Source organism: Trichosurus vulpecula, chromosome 2 (assembly GCF_011100635.1).
Source record: "Trichosurus vulpecula isolate mTriVul1 chromosome 2, mTriVul1.pri, whole genome shotgun sequence".
Lineage (NCBI taxonomy): Eukaryota > Metazoa > Chordata > Mammalia > Diprotodontia > Phalangeridae > Trichosurus > Trichosurus vulpecula.
The window spans coordinates 324,060,237-324,085,008 of NC_050574.1; the positions used below are offsets into that span (position 1 = coordinate 324,060,237).

At 37.7% G+C, this 24,772-nt stretch overlaps 1 protein-coding gene across 1 annotated transcript in view; it reads right to left on the minus strand.

The window, feature by feature from the left end:
* Positions 1 to 24,772, minus strand: part of PPP2R3A (protein phosphatase 2 regulatory subunit B''alpha) — a 229,347-nt gene that overhangs the window by 146,030 nt on the left and 58,545 nt on the right. Inside the window, exon 2 of the mRNA XM_036745773.1 lies at positions 13,398 to 15,882. Within this exon, the coding sequence (XP_036601668.1) occupies positions 13,398 to 15,398 (2,001 nt within the window). The 5' untranslated portion in view covers positions 15,399 to 15,882. The remainder of the gene's footprint in view (positions 1 to 13,397; positions 15,883 to 24,772) is intronic.

Genomic DNA, 24,772 nt, shown 5'->3' on the forward strand with positions numbered 1-24,772 from the left:
TGTGACCCTGGGCAAGTCATTCAACTACTGGCTGCCTCAGTTTCCTCAACTGTAAAATGAGGATAATAGAGGCACTTTCCACTGAGATTTATGAGAATCAAATAAGATAATATCTGTAAAGCCCCAGCCCAGTGCCTACGACACAGTGGATACTTAATGAATGTTTCTTTATTTCCTTCTTCCTACTGGACTTGTCAGTTATGGGTTAACTTGAATAAAGTCAATACACTAAAAGATTATAATAGTACTAGGGATAGAAGTTAGATTGTGCTGGGTTGAGGATTGAGTCTAAGGTAAAGAAATGGAGGAAGCTAAGTACAGACTACATTTTCTACAAGTTTAATAGTGAGAGGGGAGATACAGAATGATACCTTGATGAAGTAGCACAGAAGACTTTTTTGGAGGAAGAAAAGAAATGTTTACATAAATAGAGAGAAGGAATCCAGTTGAGGGAACTAATGGAGATAGGAGAGGGATCGAATGATGGAACGAAGTACAGAAAATATTAGAAGGGATGGGACCAAGGGCACAAGTGAACAGTAGCATAACGTAGTGGAAAGGGTACTACTGGACTGGGATCATGGGCAAATCACAGAACATGCCTCAGTTTCCTTAGTTGTAAAATGGGAATAATAATAACATCTGAAATACCTCCCTCACAGTTTTGTTAGGAAAGTGGTAGTTAAACATGAGTCATTATCAAGTACAGGGCTTGTCGTTGGCAATGAGGTAAACCATCACATTTTTTGAGATGGGAGGAAAAAATTTTCTTGCAATAGGTGGTCATAAATAGATTTTTGAGGTGTGGATGTAAGGATATAATATGGGAGCTCATGACAAATGGTTTGAGTCTTCACTAAAGTAAGACAGCGGGAGTAGAGTCGGGGGCTTAAGAAGAGAGGTCTGGAACAGATGCTGTGGGAAGTATGACGGATTCGATCAGAGGCCTGCTGAGCATCGGTGAGGGTTTAGATGAAGTCAGTAGGAATTACTTGTGCACCCAGTTAGTACAGTGTAGTGTTTCCTAGCAGCCTGGAAGTGGGAGCGGATGAACTTATTTTCTGGCACTGGGATGAATAGAGACTGGAGATTAACAATGAAGAAAGTTGAAGGACCCAGAGCCAAGGGATATAGGGATGGAGGATGGATCGTTGTTGAAATGGCTTATTATATATTCAAAACTGTGAATGAGAAAGAAGTGGATCCTGAGCAGAATGATGGACTAAGTGAACAGATTTACAGCTGGGAAGGACCTTAGATCTTGGGGTTATCTAATCTAACCCTATATTTTACCAATAAGGAACTGAGGTCAGTGTTGTTTTGTTCAACGTAGTAACAAGTAATATGTGGCAGAGCCAAGACTGGACCCAAGTTCTCTGACTCCAAATCCTGCACTCCTTCCCGTTTTTAGACAAGAAGGCAAAGAACATGTGGAATGAGGTGGTAGGAGAGGTAGAAGGGCTGAATGTGGTCAGGCTGGGGAACTTTAGAGGATTTTGGAAATGGAGCAGTTTCATGTTGATAGTGAGGTATAATCTCTGTGGTTGGCTGTGGTAGGATGGAAATGGAGGTCATAGGAACAACTAATGATCAAAGCTGAGGTATAATAGAGACAAGAAGTTTTGTTTGAGGTAGGCTTTCATGAACCAGAATGTCAGAGAAAGACTTTCTGTCATGCAGACACTGACCTGAAGTGGTGGGGTGCAAGTACTGGACTAGTAAGAAAACTTAGGTACTAGTTCCAGTTCTGCCACTTAATTTCTCTAGGCCTTAATTTTCTCACTATAAAACAAATGGGCTGGACCAGCTTAGAGATTCTTAACCTTTTTTGCATCATGGACTCCTTAGACAATCTGGTGAAGTCTATTCAGAATAAGGTTTTTATAGGCACAAAACAAAATACATAGGATTACAAAGAAAAACAACTACTGAACTATACTGAAACCAGTGATATTGAAATAGTTGTAAAAATATTGAAAAAAAGTAAGGAATGCATTACAGATTAAAACCCTCTAGACTAGATGATGTCTAAGATCCCTCCCAATTCTAAAAGGTCACAGTTCTAATGGAACAGGGAATGCTGAGAAGGCAGAAGTCTTGATAGACTGGACTCAGAGGTCTAGTTGATCCTAGTGGAACAGGACTATAGATCAAGATAGAAGAAAAGGTCATGACTACTGAAATATGAACAATCTCTTTATAAGAGCAAAGATGTTTTCCTGATGCATATTTCCAAGCTGATAGCATATCAGCTAAACCATGCACTGGAAGATGCCCAAGTTGGTTACTTGTATCGTCTAGGGTGCCATTCCATCAGGGCTAGACTCTTGGATTTGGGCTATAGCATATATTATATATAGTAGAGTATATATTATATAGTATATATTATATAGTATATATAGTGTATATTATATGTAGTATATATATATGTGGAGGGAGGGAGAGAGAGGAAAAGAGAGGGAGAGAGAGGGGGAGAGAGGGAGGGGGAGGGGGAGAGGGAGAGAGAGAAAATATATACATTTGGGCTATAGTAGTGGTTCCCAGACTGTGAGTTGTTGACTTTTAGGGTGGAGCTGGGAACTTGTTGCAAAAGGTCCCTGATTTTTTATGGACTCCAAATGTTATAATTTCAATTTTTATTTAGGAACAACACACACACACATATACTTCCATTTTTCAAATGTATCCAGATGCTGTTGTGAATAAAACAAATTCATTTAAAAATGTCACTGAATTCATAGTAGCCTTTTCTATTATATATTTTCTCTATCAATGACACAACTATAGAGGTATAAAATTACTTGGAACAAGCAATAATTTTGATATAGATTTCATTCTGTAACAGCAGTGGTCATGTGTGTGTTTCTACTGACAGTATGATCAAAACATCAGACTAGCCCAGCTGAAAGCAGATTGAATTGAGAAGGATAATTAGTTTTGACATTTTTTCTTCCACATAGTGTTTCTGAACTGAGTTTTAAGTTCCTGCAGTTCAGTGCTAGATTTCATGCCATAAATTGTTCCATTGCTCCCTCATATTATTGTTAATTCTGTAATATTTAAGAATGGATATTTCTCCAAGGAAATGGGCAAAAGTTGTAGCTCTTAAAGAGCACACTTAAACAACTGTTAGAGACATTGCAGATGCTACTGCTGAGGAAGGAGTCGAGTGTTTCAAGAAACACTCGAACCCACAATGAAACACTTTCAGTCACATAGAAGAATAAGAGAAAGTATGGCAAAAACCAAAAAGCAATGCTGTACCACTGACATACTACTGCTGGAGAACAATGTAATTAATCCTCAAAAAATAAGCAAAGCTCTTCAAAGGAATTGTGAAACTAAGGGAATTGTTAATTTCTTGAAAGTATGCCATAAGCTTCTTTATACTGGAAGAAGAAGAGGGCCATTTAAAAAAAAAAGCTGCTACCCGATGCTATGACGAAAATATGCTTGTTAGAAGAAAGGCAATACAAAAGTTGGAGTAATAAAGATGGGGAAAAGATAATTTGGGCTGAAGAAACTCACATTTTCTTTCAAGACTATACCAAAATCATTGTCAGAAGAAATCTGGATGAACCTGTAAGACCTGGACATCTTTGTCAAATTGTAAAACATCCACTCAAAAATATTATACGGATTTTTTTAAATTTTCAGTGAGTCTGTAAATCTTGATTGAGGGAATAATGAATAAATATTATGACAAATAAATTCTGATACACTGACACACTAAGAAGCAGAATCCTTTAATACTTACAGAAATTTTCAAGTGGGGATAGAATACCTCAAGATCATCTTCCATTACAGCACAAGTCACAAAAAGTTAAGAAAATTATCCAAGAAAATAGAGAAAACATGTTTCAATAGCCTCAGAACTCTGTTTGATTTAAACTCTATTGGAAAACCCATGAGGATTTGAAAATGTACTGTTTATCAAAGGTATACCTACTATCCAACATGATAAAAGTGTGGTTTCATATGAAGAATTAAAAAACTATTTGTCAAAATCTTGCGAATTCAAAATTGTGTAAAATAAGTAACTACAGCAAAAGGAGATCATAGTGCATATTAAGTGGCTTTGAAATATAGAAAAAGTTATGAGGATTGGATAAATCAATGGTTAAATATTTTACTCTGTCCCAAGCAATTAAAAACCACATTATTATCTAATTGAGGTCTGCACAATTTTTTGACAGCAAGGAGTTCTCATACTTAAAAAATTGGGAGCCACAAAACTATAGAATATAGAATTAATAATGTGTTTGGAAAATGGGTCATTTCTTGGTTAGAGGAGTTCCTTAACATTCCCAGGAAATCATTACTGCCTAGGGGACCACTTTTATAATCATACCACCTTTGAAATAAATGGAAGGGGAAGTAGTATAGACATACTGAGTTCAGCTAATCTCTTTAAAAGAACTAGTTGGAAGGTCCTTTCCTAGAACCTAACATGAAAACTTTATTGTTGTCTTTTGCAGTAAATAGGTAATCTAGAATGGATTGTCCAATCTGTTTAAAAAAAAAAACACCTGGGGCAGCTAGGTGGTGCAGGAGATAGAGCACCAGCACTGGAATTAGGAGGACCTGAGTTCAAATCCAGCTCAGACACATGATACTCACAAGTCATTTAACCCTGACTGCCTTGCAACCCCCACCAAAATGTTAGAATTTCACTCTACTCTTGTGTTTCAGAGGTATTTGTGGGAGACCAAACTCAGCCACTTCAAGCTGAGTAACAGAAAATTTAAATTATATGAGAATGAGTACTAAGCTGAAAGTGGATTCAGCTCAGAAGAAAATGATTCAATTCATAAAGAAACTCTGAAGGGATGGTTTTCATGCTTCTCTGGTATTAATCCTATAAAACTCCATATATGAGAAGCTTGTTTCATAAGAAGGACGCATTATATCTTTCTAGATAGGGTGGTTGACTGTTTTGAAGTCCAAAGAAGAAAGTAAACAGATATCTTACTGACTTTGTGGCTTAAAAAAAAAGAGTAAAGAAGGCAAATATCATTTGTAACTACTTTCTGGTAAGACATGGGTGACTCCTCTATTGACCATGTAAAACATCTATATATAGATTCTGTATAAGAGAGAGAATTTTCAAAATAAATTTGTTCCAAATTTCTAAAATCATAAATGGACTTCAGAAACTTAAAAATCAGTTCAAAAACACTATGTTTAAGAAAGAATTTCAAAACTGGTTATCCATTTCAGTTCAACAAGCATTTGTAAAACACCTACTATGTTCGAAAGCACGGTGCTGGGGACACAAAGAGAAAATAAAAACCAGTCCTTGCCCTCATGGAGCTTACACTAGAGGACACAAGACAGGATTATTAGAGCCAGAAGGGCCCTACAGATCACTTAATTCAACCCCCTCCTTTTACAGATGAGGAAACTGAGTCACAGAGAAGTTAAGTTACTTTTCAAGCTCACACAGATACTAAATAGCAGAGCCAAGATTTGAACTCTGTGATTCTGGCTATAAATTCAGTGCTTATTACACTGCACCATTCTCCTTTCATGAAAACATAAAAAAACACAAGCTAGTTTGAAGAGAGAGATAATACTGACTATGAGGGGATCAGGAAAAGCCTCCTATGAGGGGTCACCCCTGCTTCACAAGAAGAAATATCCCTCCTCCTTGCTAATGCTAACCCCTCTCTACCCACACCTTTGACCCCATTCCATCCCATCTTATCCAGTAGTTTGCTCTATTATCCCTAGACTCACTCATTGTTAACCTTTCCCTTTCTAAGAGCTGCTTCTCTACTACCTAAAAATCCATTAATGTCTTCTGCCATCCTCAAAAATTCCTCACTTGATCTGTCCATCCCTGCTTGCTGTCATCCTATATTTCTCTTACCTTCTGTGGCTGAACTCCTTGAGAAAGCTATCTATAATTTCTGCCACTTCCTCTTCTTTCCCTTTCTTGTAAACTCTGCAGTCTTTCTGACTTCATCATTCAACTGAAATTGCTCTCTCAACGACCTCTTCATTGCCAAATCCGATGGTCTTTTCTGAATCCTCATTTTTCTCGTCCTCTGCAACCTCTGCCACTGTTGACCTCTTTCTTCTCCTTGACACTTTCTACTTTCTAGGTTTTTATGACATTGCCTTCTCCTGTTTCTCCACCAACTTGTACGGCATATCCCACATTTTCTGTGCCGGATCATCCTCTTCCAGGTCATGCTTGCTAACGGAAAGGGTTATACATAATTGTTTTGGACTCTTTCCACTTTTCCTTCTAAACCATCTCATCTAGGGATATGAACAGCTCCCAAGTTTCAACTATATATCTAAGCCAATGACTCCCAATTTAGTTATCCAGACCTATCCTCTCTCCTGACCTCTGCTCTCACACTTCTAACTACCTATTAGACATCTCAACCCTGATGTCCTGTAGACATTTTAACATGTATAAAACAATGTGTTATTTTTTCTCCTTACGCCCCCCTCCCCTTTCCTAACTTCTCAATTATGGTCAAAGGTACCATCATCCTCCCAGTTACCTAGGCTTGCAACCTGGGGGTCATCCTCAACTCACTATTCTGTCTCATTTCCCATCTCTAACCTGTTGCCAAGTCCTTTTGATTTTACCTTTCAACATCTATTGTTCATAGCCTTTTAGGCATTTTCCCTGTCTCCAGTCTCTTCCCGTTCCACTCCACCTTTCCTTAAGATGTCAAAGTTATCTTCCTACAAAACAAAGGTCTGTCCATGTCACCAGACACCAAGACATTCTTGTGGCTCTCTATTACCTCCAGAATAAAACGTAAAGCCTTTGTGTGGCTTATAAAGATTGTTGCAACCTGGTCCCTTTTTACCTTTCTAGCCTCCTTATACTTTACTCCCCTACATGTACTCTGGGATCCAGTGACACTGGCTTCCTTACTGTTCCTTGAATAAGACACTCCATCTTCCAATTACCTGCCTTTTCACTGGCTGCCCTCTATGCCTGGAATGCTCTCCCTCCTCAACTCCACCTCTGGTTTCCTTCAAGTCTAAGCTGAAATCTTGCCTTCTGCAAGAAGCCTTTCCTAGTCCTCTTCACTGCTAGGGCTTTCTGAGATTAACTCCAATTTATTCTGTATACATCATGTATGTACATAGTTGCATGTTTTCTCCTCCCTTAGAATGTGAGCTCTTTGAGGGCAGGGAATTTTCATCTTTGTATTCCTAGGCTTATTTAGCACAGTGCCTGGCACACAGTAGGCATTTAATAAATGCTTATTGACTTGACACCTGAGCTCAGCACTGAAAGAACTCAGATTTCTCAATCAGAAAAGAAGAGGCAGCACAAATGAGGGGCATACTATACAAAACACATGGCAGTAGGAGAGAGGATGATGAATTTAGGGAACAGAAAAGAGATCATTTTGGTTAGACCACATAATGAGTGTGTATATATGTACATACACACATATATGTATATACACACAGGTATATGGAAGCAGAAGGAGAGACAGAGGAAAAAAAGGGGGAGAAAGAGGAGAAAGGGAGGGGAAGAGGAGGAGAAAAAGAGAGAAGGGGGAGAAAGAGGGAGGGGAGGGGAAGGGAGAGAGAGAGAGAGAGAGAGAGAAAGAGAAGTAATGTGAAGTAAGTCTGTTAAGGCAGTTTGGAATCAAGTTATGAATAGTTTTAAATTCCAAGAGGAGAAATTTGTATTGTGCCCTAGAGGTACCAGTGAGAAATCACTGACTATTCCTAAGCACTGTGGTAACAGGATCAGAAGTGTGCTTTAGGGTGTTTATTTTGGCAGTTGTGTGAAGGATATATTAAAAAGGGGAAAGACTAGCAGGGAGACCAAATAGGAGGTTATTGCAATGAGCCGGACAAAGGCCCAAAGAATCACAGATTTTGAAATAGAAGGACCACTGGGGTCATCAAGTCCAATTCTTTTATACTACAGATGAGGAACCCAAGACCCAGAGAGGTTAAATAATTTGCCCATGGTCATACAGTTTCTAAGGCAAGATTCAAACAGATCTTCCTGTTTCCACATTCATTCCTTTATCCATTACAATAAATGAGAAATGTTAAGAGCCTGAACTAGGACAGTAGGCCTATGAAAAATGGGACAGTTGTTAGAGATAATATAGAGCAAGAAATGATAAGACTTGGAAACTTTTTGGTAGTGATGAAGGTGCAGCAGGAGTAACGTATGCTAGGGTTTCTATAATGTGGGTTGGGTCAGTTTTCCCCTAAAAGGTAAGGCCACTGTCCTATTGGTTGGTCCAAGAAACAAGGGCTCAAACTATTGACACAAAATCTCAGTCACTGGTGGCATAAAAAGGCCGGTCCACAAGGAGGCAGCACCATTCATACCTGACAGATGTGCCACTATCATGAAAGTCAAAAGTGTTCCGACCAAACAGGTTCCTCTTTGGAAATGAGGGGGTGCTATGTCTACCTGAACCTATCCTTGTTGAATAGCTTTTCCTTTTTATAACTGTCAGGTGATTGATGAGTGCTTCATATCACTCCAATCCTGAACCTTAACTGTCTTCAGTCAAGCCTGGCCCACTACAGGGAAGGAGGGAAGAGTGGACGACGAAGAGTGGATGACTCTGGAGCCATGAATTTGGGGGACCAGAAGGAAGTGACATCAATGGAAATGGGGAAACATGGAGAAGTGATAAGTATAATAGGGGAAAGATAACATGACATGTAAGAGACGTGTTGAGTTTGACGTGCCTATGGGATATTCAGGTACAAAAGTCCAACATGCAGTAGACAATGTGTAGCCGGAATTCAGGAGGGAAGTTTGAGTTTGCAAACATAAGTTTGTGAGTAATCTACAAATAAATTACAACTGAACCCAGCGGAGCTGGTAAGATCACTGACAGAGGGTTTGATGAAGCAGAAGAACAGAAAACAGGATGGAGTTTTGTGGGCCATCTAGCGTTAAGGGGTGGAACATGGATCATCATTCAATACAGCAGACTGAGAAGGAAAGGTCATATAGGGGAAGGAATAACCAGGAAGAGGAGATGTTGTTTGTCCTTTGTTCTTGAAGAAGACCCATGACATCGGGAAGGTGATGTATTGACTTGCAAGTGAAATGTATTTAAGTGAAGCAGGACTGTGCAAAGTCACCAGTCTCACTCTCTCCTCCAGAGCCATTGGGGTCCAGTGGCAAGATGTAGATCAGGACAACCGGAAATGGCCCCAAATGCGGTGGGAGACGTTGGCCTTTTTAAGCTAAGGTCTTTCCCAGGTCTCAGTTTCTGAGGCAATAACCATTCAGTGATTAAGGCTAAGTAAGAAATAAGGCAAAGAATGGCCTCTTTTACCTACTCAAAAAAAAATCAATCTGAAAGGGGAACTCCTTGAGCAGTATCATAAAAACTAAGGGAGAAGAGAGTATCAAGAAGAGGGTGCACGTGTCAAAAGATATGCAGAGGTCAAGGATGAGGACAGAGGAAAGATTACCAGACTTAGGAATTAAGAGATCAGTGGCTATCTTGAATGGAACAATTTCAAGTAAATAGTGGTATCAGAAGTAATTCTGAAAAGTCTGAAAAGTGAGTGAAAGGAGAGGGAGTGGAGGTAAGGGTGTAGGAGACATACACAATAACAGCTAGAGGGAATAGTGACGTTAGGTAAAGGTAGTTTAAAGATGGGGATCTGGGCATGTTTATAAACACCATGGAAGGAAGCAGTGGGTAAGAAGAGATTGAATATGATCAAGAGAGAATGAGGAAATGATTGGGGGCAACCCCTTAGAGCAGTAGGGAGCGGTAAGATCAAGGGCACCGGTGAAGAGGCTGCTTTGTCAAGGAGAATAAAGGAGAAGAGAATGTGGGATGACATAGGGGAGTTTTGAGGTACAGGATAAGGTAGTATTGGAAGCCCAGGATGGATGGCCTTTACTTTCCTAGGAAATTAGGAGTTAAAATCCTTAGCTTCAAGGAAGGAGAAAGGAGATGGTGCTGGAGGCTTGAGGAGAGAATGGGAGGTTTCAAACAGTTGTGGAAAATAGGATAGTCAACTAGGCAATGATAAAAGGATTGCCGTGCAACCTGAGGGCTCAGTTGAGATTAGATAAATAGCTTTGTGGAGGGATCTAATTGGCACATTTACGTAACTGAATTTACTGGAATTTAGTAGCGTGTGCTTAGGAGTGAAGGCTTATGGTGAGGGTAACTTAGGCTTGTATTTTGGCAAGGAATGGTGATTAGACTAGACAAAAGAATGTCTACAGAGAACAAAATAGCAAAATAAGAAATTCATTTAAGCTCAACTTTAAAAAGAAAACGTACAAAAGATGGAAAATATGTATCTATGTGTGCACATAAGTACATATACATATAAACACACATGCATGCAATACATATGAGGCCAAATCAAAAGAGTAGCAGGATCCTTTAGGAAATCAAGAAGCCTAAAGTTCTGAATAATTTGAAGAACAAAATACCTTTAAAAAAAGAAGCTATTTTGGGCACAAGAAAAAGAATAAGGAGAGGGCAGGTCCACTGTTCTGGAAATCAAGGGGAGAGTGGACTAAATAACACTAAATGACACTGAGTAAGAAAATAAATACAACTCCTATTTTGTTTCTATTTTCTCTCATCAAGAAGAAACAAATGGTAGTTTTGCTTTACTCTGTTAGACAACATCTGAAGTATTTGGTTTAGGTTTCTGTATCATATGCTTGCAACACTGAAAAAAATAGTGTCTATCCAGAGAAGTTCCCTTTCATTGTACATCATACATTTCCCTATCAAGGCCTATTTCTTAAAGTGGAATGAGAGGGAATCTCAAGTACCTCCTTATATAAATGGGGAAGGCTTCCGGGAGAAAGTGAGTTTCAAGGAGGTATGTGATAAGTATTGTTGGCTCTGTCATAAGGAATGGTATAAAGAATTGAGGATGGTTAGCCTGGAAAAAAAATTTAGTGGAGAGAAGACTGCTGTCTTCAAATATCTGACGGTAGCCACATGGAAAAGAAACTAGGTTTTAGGTGTCAAAGAAGTTCTAGGCATTGAAAATAATGTGAAAACATGTAAGATTCCTTTCAGTTTCAAAGTTTTATTACTGAGTTAAAAATGGAGGATATCAGACCAAAGGTATGAAGGAAATGGATCTGGTAGAGCAGAATAATGAGGTAGGGGATCATCTGGGTAAGGGAATGAAAAACTAAGGACTTCCAAACTAAAAGCCAAGACTTTCCAGGATGTAAACGTTTCTTTTGCTACCCAACATTTTGATGTTTCACATTTTTCATATATTATATTTGTAGTGACATTCCAGAGAACTACAAAGTCCTTTAAACAAGAGACTATGTTACTATACCTTACCAAAAGTTTGCAATTCTGATCTTAGAAATGACATCGAGGTTCTCATATCCTCTCAACCTTCTTAGATTATTCAACATATTCCTCTCTTTCATAATACACAATTGACATTTACTTATCTGTTTTTAAAAGACCCTTGGGCAAGAATTCTTAGTAATACATATTACATACTATTAATGTGTCAATTGTCAGCTTTGTCTCTCTTATGAATAACTCTTAGCCTTGGGTCGGGTATTAGTCATTCTACCTTTTAAAATTATGACACTTAATTTTGCATTTCCCTCATGACTTACTAAATGAAACAAGATATTCATAAGAAATAAATTTACTGTTAATTACTAAATGTTTTGAATGATGAACGTAATCTTCATGTAAAAAATCCTTGAATTCTAAATTTTATTTTAGAACATATTTTCTTTCATTTCTTCTTTGAAATTGTAACCCTAGCACCTAATCTTTTCTCACTTTCTCATGGCTCAAAAAGACATACTGTGAGGTAGGTATAATAAGCTGTAAGACTTAAGGTAGGAAATAATAAGAGACCAGAAAAGTGATAACATGGTACCACGAAAAGAATCCTGGACTGGAAATAAAAGATCCTAATCCTAGTACTGGTTCTACCATTAACTATGTTCCCTTGCCAATTTTCTTCATTTGTAAAATGAAAGGTCAGAATAAATAATTTCTAAGATTATTTTTGGTAAGCTAGGTGGTACACTAGCTAGAGCAGCAGGCCTGGAGTCAGGAAGACCTGACTTTAAATCCAGCCTCAGATACTTACTGCATAACCCTCGGCAAGTCATTTAACCCTGTTTGCCTCAGTTTCTTCATCTATAAACTGAGTGAACAAAATGACAAAACACTCTAGAACTTTTGCCAAGAAAATCCCAAATAGGGTTATGGAGATTTGGATATGACTGAAACAAGTGAATAACAACAACAAAGATCATTATAGCTCTAAAAATCTGCAGTTTTACTACCTACTCTAACCCTGACTCACTAGAATAGTTTAGATCTCTTTAGTGTAGATTTAGGGTCCATGAAGCCCTTGGAAGTCTACTACAAGGGATCATGAATTTGGTGGGGCTTTTTTAAACTGATAATTTCATTTTAATATAATTGGTTTGTAATCCTATGTATTTTATTTTACGTATCTAAAAATAATATTATAAGAAGAGGTCCCATTGGCTCCACCAGACTGCCAAAGGAGTCCTTGGCAAAAAAACCCAAACGAATAAATAAATAAATCTAGGAATCCAGTGCTCCCCTCATTTGATACTTTAGATTTGGGGGAGGAAGGGAAAACAGGGGGGAAAAGAAACAGGAAGAAAAAGGAAATAGAAGGGGAAAGAAAAGAGAAAAGTCATATAGAAGAGGAAGGTAGAAGAGGCATCCTAATACCGTGCCTTTAATTAATGCAAACTGTTCAAAATCTGCCAAAAGAAAATTAGAGCAATATTTCCTTCACTTTTACCACTGGTAGAGTGAAAAGATATTCTTTATATATGTTAAAGATGAAGATGCTCTCTTTCCATTTCTTTTCCCATAATTTCCCAAAGCAGTGATGGTAGGCTAGGTTAGACATATCCATGATAACTAGTATTAAATATTCCAAGTGTTAACAATATAAAGAATGGTAAGACTCACTAAAACTTTTTTTTTTGTGGTGAGAAATACTTGCTGTCTTGCTTCTCTTCTCTAAGAAATGACCTATTATCCATTTTCAGGGATTAATCAGACACTTGTTTAAATGGCACTTCCTACAAGACAGGACCACATTATTTAGCAATACATTCTTCTCTAATTGTTTTGTGCATGTTAGCTTTACTGAGATTATTAACTCCCCAAAGGTAGGTAGGCACCATGTCTTATACTTCTTTTGCATCACCCGGAAAGCCTGGCACAGTATTGGAAAAAGGACACTAATACTCGGTTGACTGGTTGAAATCAGTAAAACTATTACTATTCTAAGGCAGGTATTTTCACAGTAGAAACAACACTAATATAGTCAACCAAGGCATTTTTTCATGTGTATTTATTTTACAAGTATTTCTTTGGTGAAGCTTCAAGACATAAGATTGTTGGTCTTACCTTGATTACCTCGGGGCTCTGCTGAATCAAAACCACTGCAGGACTATCTTTGGTTTTATCACTTGTATGATTTTGACATACTGATGATCGAGCCTGGGAGGAAGTTGTCAAAGTTTCCTGCAAAATTTGCATCATTTCCTTTTCTTGTGATAAGCTTCCTCTGCCTGATTTGCATTCAACTAGCTCTTGAGCAAAGTCCTCAATGCTTTCTAGGATACGCAGCAAGAGAGCACGATCCTCTTCCTCTATTTTATGTCCATTGTTTTCAATAATTCTTGTCAAAGATGAAGAAGGAGATTTTTGTAAGGGTGAAGAGTCATTAGATTTCGGCTCAAGATCCAAAGTTGTCTGCCCAACCAAAGGATTATGGTTGTTTAAAGATTTAGGGTCACAACTCTTGGCAAGAGGCTCCCCTAGTGTGTTCTCCATTCTCTGTGAGAAACACTCCAAGTCCAATAATAGCTTATCTATCTCTTCCTGATTATTAGGTTTCATAATACCTATGTGGTTTTTCTCTTCAACTTTAGTGACTTTGGGTGTTGAATCCTCCTTAGATAAAGCAAATGTTTTTTCAAAGACCCTGCCAAGAGTTTCAGCTTGTACTAAGGTAGGAGATTTTTCAAGACTACTATTATGGTCTATAAATTCTGATTTAGCTTTGTTCATTTCTAAACATTCCTGATTAAAGCTATTCTCAGTTCTTTTTTCCTTATCAAACACTTTTCTCCCATCTGATTCTTCCTCAATATAAAGAGTTTCCATAAAGTCAGAAGAAACACTTTCTAGAGGATTCATAGTCAAAGTCTGCGGTTTGAGTTGGACAGTTTCCATAGTTCTGGGGTCATTTAGCTCTAAATTTCGTAAGGAATTTGAAGGACTTTTTGTGGGGTTAGTTTGGAGAGATTTAATTGTTCCAGTTTTCATGCTATCATGTTTGTCTTCTTGAAATTCAACTGAATGGAACTGCCCTGTTTCTGGTGCTAACTGGACAACATCCTCATATTTAGGGGGCTGTTCAGTGCCAAATATGGGGGAGAAGGGAGCTGGCTGTAAGTCTGGCAAATTACTAATAAATTCAGTCAAGTCTGTATTCTCAGTATGTCCAGGATGCAAGAATTCAAATGGTATCTTTTTTAGATAGGAAGCCAATCTAGTCATTACATTCATATAGATAGTTTCAGAGCTTGAAAATGAATCACGACCACTTCCATCACTGATGCTGCTCCCTGATTTCTTCTTTATGCATTGCTTTATGATGTCTGTGCATTTTTTCAAGTCCTCAGAGCACTTCAGCAAGATATCCAAGCACATCTTTATATCTGTCCCAGAAGAAGGGCTATCCAACTTATGTTTTTCTAATATCTGGGTAATCAGATTCTCTTCAGACAAATTTTGGAGAAACAAAGAAGCCATATTTGTTTCAAGTGAATTACTATGGGGCGCAGGTTTTTCCTCAAGTGAGGAACTCCGGAGTAAACCAAAGGATGGATAGTTTCCATCATTGCCATAATGACCAAAGATCAGGTCAAAATCAACTGACCGCCTATTAAATGAGTCACTCTTAACTTTTCTTCCCTTTCGGTAAGTCACATGGTTAGAGTTCTTGAGTTTTTCAAGGGAAAATTCCTTGATTTTTCCACTGGCAAAACTGATTGCTTCTCCTGCAATGTCTTTCAGGTTGCAGGTGCTTTGCACCACAGATACCTTCTTGCTCTTAGGTATACCAGGGAGGATTTGATGGTTTTCTTCACTCTCAGCCAAGGAAAGACCATTTTCCTCAGGTAGAAATATAGGAGCATGTGCTGCATTTTTGACACCAGAGACAGGGATATGCAGGAGCTCTGCACAAACACTATGATGTACCACAATACAGTCAACTCCATGTCTGAAGGTCTGGCAAGTTCCAGTGCAATAATGTATAGCCTGCTGAAAACGCTGATCTATGACAACACTGTTGTAATAGTTCACAGTGCTAACCACAAGCCTGTAGGCTGCTGCCATAACATAAAATCCACTTAGTGGAGTTCTCAATTCACAACAAGGTTCTGCTTCAACTTAGATTTCCTAATTTCTTCACCTAGGCTGTGTACATTCTGACATTTAGATTTTAGTAATAACTTGCTAATATTGAGCAGTGGTTTTTTTTTTCTGCAAAAGGAAATAAAACTTGACGCTGGGATATATTGCCAAGATACGGTAGCTAGTGCGCATGGGAGTCTGAATGAAAAGTCACACTGCAGAAGACACTAGTCCTGGGCATATCATCTACTGTTGTCTCAACCTTTTTGGACAAGACAGCTATGTCATGATAATTCACAAAGCCATTCAGAAGTTTTTTTTAAACAAAACATCTAGTTTCAGTCCTTCAGCAAGTTCTATGATGTTAAAATGGAAGTTAGATGACTTAAAGTAAGGTCTAAATACTGTGAGAGCAGAGTTCTCCAAGGGTTGGAATGATCCATTTTTCCATGAGTAAGTGGGTAACCTGGAATAAAACAAAAAGGAAAAACAAGTGAGAAATAATTAAGAGCAAATGTATTTTCATATCAAGAGAGCTAAAGCAAATTGTAATTCTTCTTTGTCCTATATTTCTCAAGTTACTCAGTGACAAAATCAAAGAGATCACTTTGGTGGTTTTGATCCAAATGGTCCCCACATCTTGACAATTCTTTTTTTGCAGTGTCTTTTGTGCATTTATCTTTATTCACACTGTCAGTACACAGTATCACTTCAACTCTAGATTACAATTGTGTGCAAGCTGTTATCTCTTTCCACAGTCTCACTTTCCTCCAGTGCATTCTGAATAATGCCATATCACGTTCCCTTACCCAATGGATCTTGCCTAATGAATCAAGTCTAAACTCTTCTCCTTTGAGGTTCACTCCGTTCAAACGTATTGCTCTATCCAGATTCTTACAGCATTTATCTTCTGGCTACAAGGCCATTCTTTTTCAAAGAATTCATCACTTTGCTAACCATCATCCTCTCCACACCAACCTCTGTCCTTACACTAGGGGATTTTCAATATATATGTTGTTGCTCCTCCAAATAACCTGGTCTTCCAGTTTGTCAACTTCTATGACCTAAAATTTCAGTATGTCTCAGCTATGTACACATAGGAATTATCAAATATGTGATTATACCATTCCCCATAAATGTTCCATTTCCATGATAATAAATTCTGAAATTACTGTCTGATCATTTGATACTTCCTATCATTCAATATCTCCCTATAGTTTACTCTAACTAAACCAATTTTTTTTTCTCTAGCCAAGATTTCCATCCTTAGGTGCTTTTCCAGGACACTGCTCTTAGTTTGTCTTCTCTCTACCTTTCCCAGTTTTGACGCCATAGTTAACTAGCTCAATTTCACATTGCTCTCTATTCTCAAATCCCTTGGCCCCTTGTCCTGCCAAACTCCAACTCTGCTTTGCCCCTAACATACATCTGCTCCCTTCCTGTTTTCTGTGTGTTTGAACTATGCTGGAGGAAGTCACCTAACTGTGCTCACTAGGTCTACTACATTATCTACTATATTACCTAATCTTACCTAGATTCTGATTGCCTCCAAGCAATCCTTTTATTCTTTCCTACTTGGCTATTTTATTCTCCAGAGCTGCTGTACTAAACTTACCTTCTTTGTTCAAGCCTTCCACACCATGCTGTCCCACTTACCACTCGGCAAAGGATCCTGCTTCATATAGTTCTCAGAAAATACACTCTCAACCCCTTCTCAACTCTTCTTCCCTACATCTACATATTCTCCATTCCTCCCTCTGCTCCATAACACAGATTTTTAAAAATAAAATAAAGAGGAAAAATCAGTGAAACCAATGAATTGACCAAACACTAAAAATATATGCCATGTTCCACATTCATGGATCTCTTGCCCCAGGAAAAGGTCCTTCTACCTCTTTAGGGCCACACTTTTTAAAAATAATTTTGCAACATTTATTTTTTACTATTTTGTGGTAGTTGTTCTTTTCTTTCTATCCGTATTGTTATAGTTGTGTATATTGTTTTATTGCCTTGGTTTCCTTTACTCTGCATCAGTTCACATAGATATTTCTGTGCTTCTCTGTATTCATTATATTCATCCTTTCTTACTTCACAGTAATATTCCATTACATTAATGTACCACAATTTATTTAGTTATTTGCCAACTGAAGGGCATTTACTTTGCTTCCTGTTCTTGGCTACCATGAAAACTGATACTATGAATATTTTCATAGAAAGTATACGGAGGACTTGCATGAACTGATGCTGAATGAAATGAGGAGAACCAGGAGAACACTGTACACAGTAACAGCAACATCGTGCGATGACTGACTTGGTTAGACTTAGTTCTCAGCAATGCAATGATCTAAGACAATTCCAAAAGACTCATGATGGAAAATGCTATCCATATCCAGAGTGGAGCCTGAATGCAGATGTAAACATACTATTTTCTCTTTCTGTTGTTTTTCTTTCTCGTGGTTTTTCCCTTTTGTTCTGATTCTTCTTTTGCAACCTGACTAATGTGGAAATATGTTTAATATGATCATACATGTATAGCCTACATCAGATTGCATGCCATGTTGGGAAGGGGAGAGTGGAGGGAGGGGGGGAAATTTAGAACTCAAAATCTTGTAAGAGTGAATGTTGAAAACTAAAAATAAACAAATAAAATTTTTAAAAAGAGAGTATGTGGGGGAACAAATGTTAGAGGGGATGTGGACAAATATGTATGCTAAAGCACTAATGAAGCTGTGGATTGGTGCAACCATTCTGGAAAACAATTTGAAACTATGTGCATACACTCTGACTCAGTAATACTGCGATGAAGGTTATATATCAAAGAGATTAAAGAAAAAGGGAAAGGATCCACATGTACAAAAATGTTTATAACAGCTCTTTTTGTGGCAGCAAAGAATTGGAAACTGAGAGGATTCCTATTAGCTGGAGAATGGCTGAACAAGCTGATTGTGATGGAGTACTATGCACTATAAAAATGATGAAAGAGATGGTTTCAGAAAAACCTGGGAAGAATTACATGAGTTGATGCAACGTAAAACGAGTAGAAGTAGAAGAACACTGTACACAGTAACAGCAATATTGTAACAACAATCTACTGTGAAGGACTTGGGCTCCTCTGATCAATATGGTGCTCTATGACAACGTTAAAGGACTCAGGATGAAAAAATGATAACCACTTCCAGAGGGAAAACTGATGAATTCTGAGTGCTGTTTAAAACGTTTAATTTCATTTGATTTTCCTTGCTCCCCTTCCATTCCTGCAACATGGCTTGTGTGGAAATGTTCTCCATGAATATGTATAATGGGTATTTTATTTCTTGCCTTCTCAAGTGGGTGGGGGAGGGGCTAGAGTGAGGGACAGAATTCAGAGCTGAAAATTAAAAAAAAAGCACACGTGGACTTTTTTTTCCCCTTATAACAACTACTTCCTTGGTATATATGCCTAGAAGTAGAATATCTGAGCTAAAGAGTTTTATAAACATTTTTGCCAATTTCTGCATAATTCTGAATGGCTTTCCAAAATTGTACTTTTCTTTTATAAAATCATTTTTATTTAATATTTTAGTTTTCAACATTGATTTCCAAAGATTTTGAGTTACGGATTTTCTCCCAATTTCTATCCTCCCCCTATATATTCTGCCATATATTCTGATTGCCCCATTCCCCAGTCAGCCCTCCCTTCTGTCACCCCATTCCCCGCCCCCATCCCCTTACTTTCTTGTAGGGCAGGATAGATTTCTATGCCCCATTCCCCATATATCTTATTTCCCAGTTGCATGCAAAACCAGCTTTTTTTTAAGCATCTGCTTTTAAAACTTTGAGTTCCAAATTCTCTCCCCTCTTCCCTTCCCACCCAACCCTCCCTAAGAAGGCAAGTAATTCAACATAGGCCACACAAGTATCATTATATAAAACACTTGTACAATACTCACGTTGTGAAAGACTAACTACATTTCCCTCCATCCTATCCTGTCCCCTTTTATTCAGTCTTCTCCCTTGACCCTGTCCCTTTTCAAAAGTGGCTGCTTTTGATTACCTCCTCCCCCTATTTGCCCCCCCTTCCATTGTCCCCTCTTTTTATCCCCTTCCCTCTACTTTCCTGTGGGGTAAGATACCCTATTGAGTGTGTATGTTATTCCCTCCTCAAGTCAAATCTGATGAGAGCAAGATTCACTCATTCCCCCTTACCTGCCCCCTCTTCCCTTCCTACAGAACTGATTTTTCTTGCTACTTTTATGTGAGATAATTTACCCCATTCTATCTCTCCCTGTCTCCCTCTCTCAATATATTCCTCTCTCACCCCTTAATTTTATTTTTTTAGATATCATCCCTTCACATTCAACTCACCCTGTGCCCTCTGTCTATATGTATGTATATTCCCTTCAACTACCCTAATACTGAGAAAGGCCTCATGAATTACATATATCATCTTTCGACGTAGGAATGTAAACCAAACAGTTCAACTTTAATAAGTCCCTTATGATTTCTCTTTCTTGTTTGCCTTTTCATGCTTCTCTTCATTCTTATATTTGAAAGTCAAATTTTCTATTCAGCTCTGGTCTTTTCACTGAGAAAGCTTAAAAGTCCTCTTTTTTATTGAAAATCCATATTTTGCCTTGGAGCACTATATTCAGTTTTGCTGGGTAGGTGACTTTTGGTTTTAATCCTACCTCCTTTGACCTCTGGAATATCATATTCCAAGCCCTTGGATCCCTTAATGTAGAAGCTGCTAGATCTTGTGTTATCCTGATTGTGTTTCCACAATACTCAAATTTTTTCTTTTTGGCTGTTTGCAGTATTTTCTCCTTGACCTGGGAACTTTGGAATTTGGCTACAATATTCCTAGGAGTTTTCTTTTTGGGATCTTTTTCAGGAGGCGATCGATGAATTCTTTCCAATTCTATTTTACCCTCTGGTTCTACAATATCAAGGCAATTTTCCTTGATAATTTCTTGAAAGATGATGTCTAGGCTCTTTTTTTGATCATGGCTTTCAGGTAGTCCAATAATTTTAAAATTATCTCTCTTGGATCTATTCTTCATGTCAGTGGTTTTTCCAATGAGATATTTCACACTGTCTTCCATTTTTTTCATAATATCTTGATTTTTCATAAAGTCACTAGCTTCTACTTGCTCCAATCTAATTTTTAAGGTAGTATTTTCTTCAGTGGTCTTTTGGACCTCCTTTTGCATTTGGCTAATTCTGACTTTCAAGGCATTCTTCTCCTCATTGGCTTTTTGGAGCTCTTTTGACATTTGGGTTAGTCTATTTTTTAAGGTGTTATTTTCTTCAGTATTTTTTTGGGTCTCCTTTAGCAAGTCATTGACTTGTTTTTCATGGTTTTCTTGCAACACACTCTCATTCCTCTTCCCAGTTTTTACTCTACTTCTCTTACTTGGTTTTCCAAACCCTTTTTGAGCTCTTCCATGGCCTGAGTCCAATTCATATTTTTGTTGGAGGCTTTTGATGTAGGCTCTTTGACTTTGTTGACTTCTTTTGGCTGTATATTTTGATCTTCTTTGTCACCAAAAAAGATTCTAGAGTCTGAGTCTGCGTCTGTTTTCGCTGCCTGGCCATGTTCCCAGACAACTACTTGACCTTTGAGCTTTTTGTCAGGGTATGACTGCTTGTAGAGTAGAGAGTGCTTTGTCTCAAGCTTAGGGGCTGCACTGCTGTTTTCAGAGCTACTTCTACTCCACTGTCATTGCAAGCTCTGCCACAGCTGTGCTCCTCCTCCCCCAAGAACCGCCAACCAGGATTGTGACCCAGATCCAAGAAGGGCACAGCAAGAGAAACTGCCTCTGCAGCAGCAAAGCTCTCCTTGCATTCCCATTCTGATCTGCCACTTGATTCCTCCCACTGTGTGAGCCAGGGACTTGGGAAGCAGTTGACACTGGACCTCTGGAAGCAGCTGCAGGAGCTTCCTGCTGGTGCTGCAGTCACTGCCTTTTGCGCCACCTCCACCACCCCCAGGGCTGGGGCCAGACGACTTTCTAACCCAATTCAGTTTTCCCACTAACCTGCTCAGTGGTCTTTGGTGTTTGTGGGTTGAGAAGTCTATTAACTACCACAGCTCAATGATTCATGGCCCTAAGGCCTGCTAGGGCTGACTCCTGGTCTGGTGGTCTGTCCTTGCATGGCCCACGCTGGGCTGCGCTCTGCTCTCAGCACTGTATGATAGACCCTTCCCAGTGACTATCCAAGCTCTCCTGGGCTATTCGCTTTGCTATTTCGTGGGTTTTCCAGCTCTAGAATTTGTTCAGAGCCATTTTTACAGGTGTTTGGAGGGATTTGGGGGACAGCTTAAGCAAGTCCCTGCTTATCAGCCGCCACCTCGGCTCCACCCTGGCCGCCCCTCCCCGCCCCCCGCCAAGTCCCATGGTTGTACTTTTCACAGCTCAATCAACAATGGACTAATGTGCCTACCTTCCCACAACTCCTCCAACACTGACTATTCCTCCCTTTTTCATCTTTACCAATTTTCTGTGTGCAAGGTAAAATCTCAGGGTTATTTTATTTTGTTTTTTTTTTTTTGTTATTAGTGATTTTGAACATTCTATTATATTTTTGTTAATAGTTTGCAGTTCTTCTGAGAACCGTTTGTTTATATTCTTTGACCATTTACCTATTAGGAAATGGCTTTTGGTCATATAGATATGTTAGTTGTTATGCATCTTAGAAACCAACCATTTTCACAGAAATCTGATATCAATGGAAAATTTTCCTCCCATTTGACTGACTCTTCTTTTCCTACATGCATTAATTTTATTTCTGCATAAATTTTTCAGTTTCATGAAATCAATTTCCTATTTTAGCTTTCATAACTGCCTCTATCTTTTGTTTGGTTAAAATATATCTCCTACTCATAGCTATGAAAAATATCTGAACTGCTTCTATTCTAACTTATTTATAGTACAATCTTTGATATTAACCTCCTGTATCGATTTTGAATTTATTGTGGAATATCATGTAAGATGTTGGGTTAAGCCTAATTTATGCCAGTCTTCTTTTGAGTTTCCCAGTAGTTCTCATCAAAGTAACTTCTCTTGTAAGATTTATGGAATATTATGTTGAGCCCCACTGTTTCTGATTCTTCTTTCTATATTCTCGTTCACTTTTAAAACAATTTCATATGGGTTTGATAAATGTTGCTTCATAAAATATTTTGAGGTATGGAAGTATTTTTCTTCCATTTCTTCCAGTCTTTTCCTACTATTTCATTTGATATTCTCAATTTTTGTTTATTCAAATAAATTTTGTTTTTGTTTTATTGAATTCTGTAAAGTATCTCCCCCTCTGATAGTTTGATTGGTATAGTATTAAAATGGTAAATTAACTGGTAGTATTATCATTTCTGTTATTTTGGCACAGCCATGAGAACTTAATATTCCTCCATCTACTTAAGTTATTCTTAATTTCTGTAAGGAACATTTTGTAATTGAATCTATATAAATATTCTGTGTGCTTTATTAGATTGCTCTCCAAATTTGTTTATTCATTCATTTAATAGTTATTTTGAATGAGATTTCCCTATATATCAGGAAAGCTTCTAGTGTGTACTTATTGCATATGATGCTTGTTTTCTGATAGGTATACTTGATATATAAAAAGATCCCTCTATGACCATAATTTGTAGGATTTTTAGCATAAATGAATGTTATGCCATATCAAAGCCCTTTTCTACATCTGAGATAAATATGGCTTTGGATTTTTTTGTTTTTAACATTATTATGTTGTTTTTCTAATGTTGAATTATTCTTTTATTCTGCTATGGATCCAACTTAGTTATATGAATGATTTTTGGATAGATTGTTGTAGTATATCCAAAAGGATTTAATTTAAAATTTTGAATAGATATTCATTAATAATATTGAGCTATAGTCCTCCTATAATTTATCTTTCCTTGGTTTAGGTACTGGGAAAATATTTACCTCATAAAAAGGAGTGTGTATCACTTGTTTAAAAAAAGTAATAAATTCTACATGTTATTTTGAAAATTGTCCTGATTGTCTGCTTCCTTCTAAACTTTATTTTGTCATATTCTGTGCATTTTAAAAATTACAATGTCCCTCTTTTTTGGGGAGGGGAGGGAGTATCAGTTCAGTATTGTTTTTTACCCCTTTCTTCCTAATGAATTAATATTTTATTTTTCCCCCAATTACATGTAAAATTTCTTTAATATTTGTTTTTTTTTAAATTTGAGTTCCAAATTTCCTCTCTCCTTCCCTTCTCCCCTCCTTGAGCTGGTAGGCAATTTGATATGGTTTACTAACACTTGTACAGTCCTGCAAGACATATTTCCTTATTAGTTGTGAAAAAAAAACACAAACACACACACACACACACACACACACACACACAAACCAAGAATAATAAAGTTTTTAAAGTCAACTTCAATCTGCATTCAGACTCCATCAGTTCTTTCTTGGGAGGTGGATAGCATTTTTCATCATAAGTCTTTTGGAAATGTATTGTTGAGAATAACTAAGTCATTCACATTTAAACATTGAACAATATTGCTGTTATTGTGTACAATGTTCTCCTGGTTCTGCTCATTTTACTCTGCATCATTGTTCATGGAAATCTTTCCAGGTTTTTCTGAGAGCATATTGCTTGTCATTTCTTATAACAAAACAGTATTCCATCACAATCATATACAACAACTTGTTCAGTCATTCCCCAACTGATGGACGTTCCCTCAACTTCCAATTCTTTGCCACCATTAAAAGAGCTGCTATAAATATTTTTGTCTATATAGACTCTTTCCCTTTTTGTTTTTTTTATCTCTTTGGTATATAGTAGTATTGTTATAGTATTATTGCATGGTCACTAGGTATAAAAGGTTTCATAGCCCTTTGGTTATAGCTCCAAATTGAATGGCTGAATCAGTATATAACTTCACCAACAGCATTAGTGTCAATTTTCCCACATACACACCAACATTTGTTCTTTTTCTTTTCTTTCATATTAAGGCCAATTTGATAGGTGTGGGGTGATAGCCCAAAGCTATTTTAATTTGCATTTCTCTAATCTATAGTGATTTAGAGCATTTTTTCATATGATTATAGATAGTTTTGATTACTTTATCTGAAACTGTCCATATCCTTTGATCATTTATGAAGTGAGGAATGGCTCTTATTTTTATAAATTTGATCCAGCTTTACATATATTTTGGCAATGAGATCTTTATCAGAGAAACTTGTAAAATATTTTCACAGTTATGATTACTATTTCCCTTCATCATATACCCCCCCATTATCCTACTTTCTCTCTCCTTTCACCCTATCCATCCTCAAAAGCATTCTGCTTCTGTCTTTTACCTACCTCTATGTGCCCTCCCTTCTATCACCTCCTCTCCT